The 8,197-nt window shown below is 63.9% G+C and overlaps 1 protein-coding gene across 1 annotated transcript; it reads left to right on the forward strand.

The window, feature by feature from the left end:
- Positions 1–2,244: 2,244 nt before the first annotated feature.
- On the forward strand, positions 2,245–4,823 carry MNEG_6019 (peptidase S8 and S53 subtilisin kexinsedolisin; the record flags this gene model as incomplete). Its single annotated transcript, XM_014045506.1, has 4 exons — positions 2,245–2,597; positions 2,975–3,485; positions 3,751–3,864; positions 4,119–4,823. 4 exons carry the CDS (start codon positions 2,245–2,247, stop codon positions 4,821–4,823), a joined length of 1,683 nt encoding a protein of 560 aa, XP_013900960.1.
- Between the last annotated feature and the right edge of the window lie 3,374 nt (positions 4,824–8,197).

The following is an 8,197-nucleotide window of genomic DNA, read 5'->3' on the forward strand; positions in this document are numbered from 1 at the left end:
GCGCTAGACGGCGCCCGCCAGCCGCTGATGCTGGCGGTGCTCCGGCTGGCGCACTCCCCTTGGCTAGCGCGCACGCCGGGCGCGGCAGGAGGGCGGCTCGCGGCGCTGCCCTACTCTTTGTGATGCCCGCCGCCTGCAAAGCTCTGCGCCATTGGGACGCACGCGGAGCGGGTGCAGCTTGTGGAGTGGGTGCGGGATGGAAGAGCTGGCAGAGCCCGGGCAAGTTGAACCCCTATGTTGCCCGAAGACGAGGCGCGAAACCCGCACGCGAGCCTGGAGCCCAAACGGACACGTGCATCTGCAGCAAGGATGCCACGCCTAGTCGCAACTTCGGTGGTCGGCGGACTCGAGGCCATCACGGCCTTCCCTTCCCGGTCTAGCCATTTCCAAGAGCCAAGCGCGAACCTGCAGAAAAGCGTGCATCAGAGTTCAGGTGCCGCAGCCGACGGTGATTCGTAATCGTTTGGTGGTGGTGGGCCAGTGTGTGTGTGAACACCGCAGAAGTAGACCAAGAACGGCGCCCCCAACACCCGCAGCGGCAAACGTGCTGATACCTTATGTTAGTCAACATCGCTCAAAGCTACGCTTGAGTTCCACACTTTCCGCATTCCAGACCCTCCACGCAGATTGTCGGACACCCGCCCAAAGTCCGTCGCCTCGCGTGATTATCTTCTTTGTCCCAACCCACGCTCTATCAAACGCTATATCAGCTCCAAATCATTTGCATCGGATTTAGAGTTGCGCCTCGGACCACAGCGACCATCTAGGTCGGAGACCCTCGAGTGTGACAGCTGCGACCAAGTGACTTGACCCAGTGACCGGTGTATCAGAGCGAGCGCTCACGGCGCGGCGTATTTTGGGGGCTGTTGACTGTCAAGATGCGAGTCCTAGTGATATTCGCGCTCCTTGCAGGCGTCGTGCACGCGACCGAGCCTGCACTGCGCCTGAGAACTCCGAACAGGCTGCGTCGCTCAACCAGTGGCCCTGAGCCAACCGGAGACGTCGCACCCAATGGAGCTGCTGTGGCGCCTGCACCGCAAGACACCCCGGCAGCCACAGCTGACGTTGCGGCAGCCAGTGTTGGAGCAGACGGGCTGATTGATGTGCAGCCAACAGGTGCGCATGCATTCTATTGTAATTGGGGTGCTTCAGGTCGCCACATCCACAGGCAGCGTGTGCCCGGGCCGCCAGACCGGCAGCCAGCAGTCCGGGGACCGCCTGGCGGTCACTCGGTCCCTAGGCCGGCAGGTCCTAGCCCAGCCCACCAAGCCCAATCCACACCCCCTCGCCCGGCGTCGCGCGGCCCTGCCCGGCCCCCCTGCACCCCCTGGCCACGCAGCAAACCGCAAGCCCTCGGCCGCAGCCAGGCCTGGCGAATTCGTCGTGCTGTTTGACAGCGCCGTGCAGGAGCCGGCGGCGCTGGCGACCACGTGAGAGGACTTGGCAGGGCGGGGTCTGGGCGCACGCTGCCGCGGGCGAATGGACGCGCACTTGTGCGTTTTGCAAGAGGGCTGCGTACCCGATTCGCGCATGATCGCCTTGCGGGTCGTAAAACAACCGGCCTGGCCCTGAGGTGCGGTATTGGAGATTTGCAGGCCAACTGTTGGTGGCCCAAAGCGCAGCGAGCCCTCGCTTTGCATGCACTGGGTGCGCCCTCACCATCCACTTGCACCCCCAACTCGCCGACGCAGCAGCGATTCCGCACCCTCCTGCCCCCCCCCCTCACGCACGCACACGTACATGCCGCCCTCCCCTCGCAGACTGCAAGCCGCGGTCGCCAAGGCGGTGGCGGCGTCGTCCCCAGGCACAGCCTCCGCTGCGGCCGCCAACCCCTACAGCGTCGTATCTGCTAGCAGCGTCGACCCTACCGCCGCAGCCACCGGCGGATACATTTTCCCCGTCAGGTTTGCCACGATCAAGGTCGATGCCCAGGCCCCTGCGGGCGACGTCGTGGCCGCGCTGATGGCGCAGCCCGGGGTGACTGGGGTCTACCCTAATACAATCTACACAACGCAGCAAGGTGCGCTGGCAGGGCTGCGGCTGCGAGGCGGGGCCCCACTCGGGCCCAAAAAATGCCTATGCTATCCGTGGTGGTTGCAGCAGTGAATCAAGGCGACATGGCTGCTGCAGCACCTGGCAATAAATGACTGCCGCCCCGGCAGGCCGGCGTGATTGCATCGCCGGTGTCTGCGTCGTCTTTTTCAGACGATCGCGCACGTGTGAACCTGCACACATGCCACTTCAATGCTGATTAATTATTCTCATGCGTCCTTCTTCCTCACCCTTCCTGTGCTCGCCCCTCGCCCCTGGATCATAGTGCCCTGCGCCCAGCCCTCCAACCTGGCCGCCTACACGCCCGCCTTCACCCTCCGCTGGGCGGGCTGCCTCACCCCCAGCACCACTCTCGTGTGGTACGGCGAGCGCTGCGGCGCAGACTTCAGCCTGATCCAATGGACCGGCGTGTATGCGATCGACAAGGCAAGTGGCCAGCTGGTGCCCAACTGCCATTCGCACTACACGGACCCGCAATACCGCCCGGGGACGCCGTTCGGCAACGCCGTGTTTGGCGGCTGTGGCGTCGCGCCGACGAGCGCCAGGTGCGGCCTCGAAGGGAGGGGGATGTGTGCCATGGAACTGGGGGGCAGCCTGGCGCAGGCGCCACTCGCCAGTGGTTTAGAGTGGCATGTGGTTCTGATGAGCCGCCACGTCTCGACCTGCAGGTTGTGCGTTTGTGCTGTCACCCCACACCTCATTGCCAATGCCTTTGTGCTGGCATCGCGCCCGCACAAACGCTTGGTGCCCCTGCTCTGTCTTGCCCCTTGAATTTTGGTCTACATGAAATCTATTCATCGCACCTTGCTGCATCTCAGCCCCCCACCTCACACCCCTCACGACCCCCCCCCAAACACATACACGCATGCACACACAACACACACACACGATTCTGCCACCCACCACCCACAATGCGCCACAGCCTGCCGACCAAGGTCTGCAGCGACCCATCCCCGTGCATCTCCACGGCCGCCGCCTCCTCCTTTGCCTACACTGCCGCCATCACCGGCTGCGGCCTCAAGAGCCAACAGGTCCTCTACACGGGCGCCCCCTGCGGGCCAGCCAACAAACTCGTCAGGTGGTCCAGCTTCCAGCTGAAGACCGCAGCTGGCAAGGTCGGCTGCCCGACGCGCGCCGCCGGCGCGGTCAACCCGATGTTTGACCGCGAGTGGTTTGGCGCGTGCGGTTCGCAGCCGGCGAACTTTGGGAAGCTGCCGACGAAGCTCTGCGACGGCGGCGGCGGCGGGGGCGGCGGCGGCGGTGGCAACAACCCGACGCCGTCGCCGGCGCCCACCCCGCCGCCGTCTGGGGCTCGGCTGCAGCGGGAGGCGTTGAAGTCTGGAGAGAAATCGCTGCCGGGTATGGCCCGCATCCAGGCGGTCGTCAACAACCAGGTCCCAATCATCAACGCAGACAAGTCTGTCACGGTCGCGGTGAGCCGTGCGGGGGCGCTCATGCGTCCAAGGTCCTGCCCAGACATATTGGGCGCCTCGCTGCGAGGGGCAGCCGCTGCGGCCGGCGAGCGGGGATTCGAGGTCGCGGAGGGTGTTGCTGCGAGGGGTGCTGCCCTGCTGCGGGCCGGTGAGCCCACCCCTGATGCTCGTTTTAGGGGATACAACGCACTCACACATCCTCGACCCCACGATCCTGAAGGTTGTGCATTGGAACCCCTCTGAATACACGATTATGTGGTTGCAGGTGCTGGACACTGGCGGCACCTTCCTGGACGAGCTCAACACCCAGACTGGCATGTCGTTTGTGGGCGGCCGCCGCAACAGCGACTGGTCGGACATCGAGAAGCACGGCACGCACGTGGGTGCCGCGAATTTGATTGGGCGTGAGAAAGGGAAGGATTGTTGGGCAGACGGTGTGTGAAAGGGCGAAGCCAGGCCGGCTGGCTGGCGGTGAGGGCGCTGGATGGAGGCCTGCCGGCCGCCACGGAGGTGGCGCGATTGGCTCTGGAGGCGCTCTCATCGGCTTACCTGGAGCCATTGTTTGAGCTGTGCAACTGCGTTTTCTCGTAAATCACCCCCCATTCACCTGCTGCGCGAATCGCCCCAATGCAGGTGTCCGGCACCATCGGCGCCCGCAACAACGGCTTTGGCGTGTTTGGCGTCCTGCCCAACGTCAAGATCCTGCCCATCAAGGTCCTGGGCAACGACGGCGGCGGCTCTATGAGCGACATCATGGCCGCGATCGACTACGTCGCCACGAACGCGGTGTCCCTCGGGATCGGGGTCATCAACCTCTCCCTGGGCGGCACGGGGTCCGTCCGCGATCCGATCTGCCAGTCGATCCAGGCCGCGACCACCCGCGGGGTCGTGGTCGTCGTGGCCGCCGGCAACGACGGCGACGACCTCGCCGGCTACTCCCCCGCTTCCTGCCCGGCCACGATCGCCGTGACTGCCATCTCCCCGACCGCCAACACGCCCGCCGGCTTCAGCAACTGGCTCAACCCCGGCGCCAGCGCCGCGGAGCAGCGGCGCGTCGTCGCGGCGCCCGGCGTCAACATCCTATCCACGCTGCCCGACGGCTCGTATGACTCATGGCAGGGCACGTCGATGGCCAGCCCCCACGTCGCCGGCGCCGCGGCGCGCTGCTTCGCGGCCGGCGAGTGCAAGGTCGGGGACGGCGCCGCCAACAGGGAGCGGTTTTTGAATTCGATCTGGGCGAAGTACGACTCTGACCCGGCGTACCGCTGGACGTCGGCGCGCACGCCTGTGGCTAGCGGGAAGTGGTACGGCCCCTTGGTCTGGGCGGACAAGTGGTGACAGAGCGCACAGCCCGAACCACGCGCGGCCTCTGGCAGCGCCGCCTCCTCGCCTCCCAGTGCGCCTGCGTCGGACGCCAGCGGCCACTCCGAGGCCTGCCTGCAGCGGGAGCCGCAAGCAGGCGGAGGCTCGTTTTGGGGTCGTCTACGGCAAACTCCGCGTGTGCTCGGGCGGTTCCGCATTTGGCACACATGCAAAAAATCTGGAACTTATTTGTATCGATCCGGGCTCCTGCCCTTGGTGCGCCGCCCTCAATCACCGTACCTGCCCACTGCATTCCCGACGCCTGGTGCAGCCGCGCAGCCGCGCCTGCCCACCAGCCCAGCCTCAGTGCGGGGGCGCAGCTTTATGCATGGGCCTAGGACGCGTGGAACCTCGTACGAATTGTTTATCAGGTTAGTGGTTACTAATCACCTATATTACTATTTCACTTCCACCTCAATTGCTTCCTCTGCAACGGCGCTGCTGGCCGCTTGTGGTCGGCCGGCTTGCAGCATCGCCACGCACGACACCGCCCCCGCCCCCTCAAGTGGTCCCTGACTCAGGCTGCTTGTATCCAGGCATGCTGTTTGTCTGACAGCTGGCCGCAATCATTCCCACCTATAGGGAGTGCGACGCATGCCCGGCTGCATGCTGCTTGTCCGCCTCTCTTTCGTTGGCCCGGCCAGCTCGCTCCGTGTGCACACAGCCACGCACGCATGGACGGGTCGAGGCGGGGCCCTGGCCCCAGGATCCTCTCACCATCGTGCACGCCCCCTCCAGCACTCAACAGCCGGCGCTGCCAACCCCTCGAGTCTGCCCAAATACACTTGCTTGTGGCGTTATCCACTCCCTGCAGACGGGCCTGATGTGCCGCCAGCCTCTGCAGCCTTTGGCAGATTGTGACATTAGGATCAGGATTAACACAGGCGCACAGCCATTCATCATTGCCTCTTGACCTGGCATGCGACAACCATGCCTGCCTAGGCGCTTCAGTTTATCCCCCCACGCAACGCATTACATGCATGCATGTGACGAGCCAGGCATGTGGTGTGCCTCTGTGGGCGCTACGTGCTCCCACGTCACCAGCACACCACCCTTTGCCGCAATCACATGCTCGTGCACCACTGCCAGGCCCCGCTGATTTGCAACCAAGCATTGGGCTTCACGCCTACGCACAGCATAACATGAGCCATGCACCGCACCTGCAGCATCCCGATGCCAGGTAGGCATGCGCAACCATGCGCACGCCTCTCACACAACATATCATGACCCGACAAATTGCTCAGGCGAGCTGATGTGGTGGGCCGCAGCCCGCCGCAATCTGCGTCTTGCCGTGCATGCGGCAAGCCATTGCGGGCGCGCAGCGGGCGCTAATCAATCCATAGTTTGTTGCATCAAACACCGTGCGGCGCATTGGAGCCGCAGGGCTGCCAGCCCAGGACAATGCAGTCTTTGCAGTGTCCTGAAAAGGCAAGCCGAGCAGAGTCTGTGCTGCATTGCGAAGGATGCTATGTGGCCCTTTGTGCGGTGTGCTCACTCAGAGTCGCACAGCTGCTCACGTATCACAGTCTCTAGATGGCTCGCCTGTGCATCCGTCGAGCCTGGCTGATGGGCATGCCGCGCCACCAAACGCCAGGCGTCGCACCGCCCATGCGCGTGCCTACGCTGCACAAGTGCAATGTGCGGCCGGGGTGCAAGGAGCGCGGGTGGCGGGTGCCATCCGGCATCTTTATTTCCCACACACCCTCAAGCATATTGGGGCCATTCACTGGCCAACAAAACTGCCGTTTGGATGGGGCCGTTGCCCTGTCGGATGCAAACACCTAGGACAATCCACATCAGTTGTTAGGTGTGTGTGGGGGGGGGGGGCGCAGGGGTGCATTGCCCTTTCCGCGCTGCGACCCACCCGCGCTGCGACCCACCCGCGAAGCGACACGTTTCCAAACTTGTCCTGTGGCGTTTTGCATGCCAGGCTGCTCTCTTGGCAGTGCTGCTGGGCATGCGCGTGTGAGGGCAATTTGAGCGCTGGATACACGGCAAGGCACCATTCAACGCGCATCGGCAGCCCTTCTTGTCGGTGCAGAGGCGGCGCCTGCAAGGAGTTTGCGAGCGCCATTTCAGGCCACCCTGGCTTTCGGCCTGGCCCTCGCTTTTTGTGGCCGTCCGCACCCCATCGTGCCCTGGGGGTGACGCACCGTTACACGCATCACAGCTGCGTCAGGGTCGTTCTCAATCACCCCCTGCAAGCGCCTCAGAATACGACCGCCTGCATGCATGCCCCCTGCAAGCAGCACTGCACATTTTGCCTGCTTGCCCCAGGCTCTAGGGCCATATCACAGGACCATCATGCAGGATACAGCTTCCTCGCCACGGCCAAATACCTGGCACCTTGTGCGCACAGCTCGACCTGCTGTGCGTGTGTATACGTTAGCCTCCTGCACATGCAATCCAAAGCCAGCTAAGCGCTGGGATAGGAGGGGGCCGCTGTTTGTTTGCTGACGACCCCTTTCCAACTGAGGAAGTTTCAGGCATAGGACCAACCCGTTGCACGCCGCCAGGCGTTGCGCTCCCAGGAACCCGGGCTACTGTGTGCTGCGTTTGCTGCACGCTGGGTCCAACTGAATCGTTGTCATTGTCATGTAACCATCCTGTCATTTCCCGCGAAGCGAATCTGCTGCAGCCAGTCGTACAGCACATGGAGGGATGAGGGACACGGCGGCGGAAATCTGCAGAAATTACAAGCAGGGCTCGGCGCTTTACTGAACGGCCTTGCCGTCAGCTAGCCACATGCCCCTGTTGGTTGCAACGTGGCCAACACGATTATAGCCTGCGTGCAACAAGGGCGTCACAAAGCCACAAAAAACAAGGGAAAGGAGGTCTCCCCAGCTGCGCCGCAGGGCATGCAAGAGCACGCGCAGAGAACTCGAGAGGCGTGCACGCAGCTCCGCAGGCCCTTCGCGCCCAGCAGCCCACGCGCGCGCCTCCTGATCACGAAGAGGCGATCGCGGCGCAGTCGCCGCCGCTGTTGGCGCCGCCGACGCAGCCGGAGCGGCGCGTGAATTGCATTTTGTAGGTGAATACGGCCACGGGGCCGCCGCGCGCTGCCAAGTACGCCGCTTCCCCGTCGTAGGGCGTCAAGTAATCGCTCACAACCTGGGAAGCGGGTCAGAATCGGTGTGGGTTGGTCAACTTTTGGTCAAAAGGCATGGCGAGGCGAGAGGTGGGGGACATAGAGACAGGCTTTGCGGTAGCCGCAAGCAGCAGCAGCAGAGGCAGAGGAAGCAGAACAGGCAGGCGGGGGCGGCGGTGGCGGCGGTAGTAGCAGCAGCAGCAGCAGCAACAGCAACAGCGGCGGCGACAGCACAGGGGCCTCGCCTGTGTCGCCACAATGG

This window comes from Monoraphidium neglectum, assembly GCF_000611645.1.
Source record: "Monoraphidium neglectum strain SAG 48.87 unplaced genomic scaffold scaffold00944, whole genome shotgun sequence".
NCBI lineage: Eukaryota > Viridiplantae > Chlorophyta > Chlorophyceae > Sphaeropleales > Selenastraceae > Monoraphidium > Monoraphidium neglectum.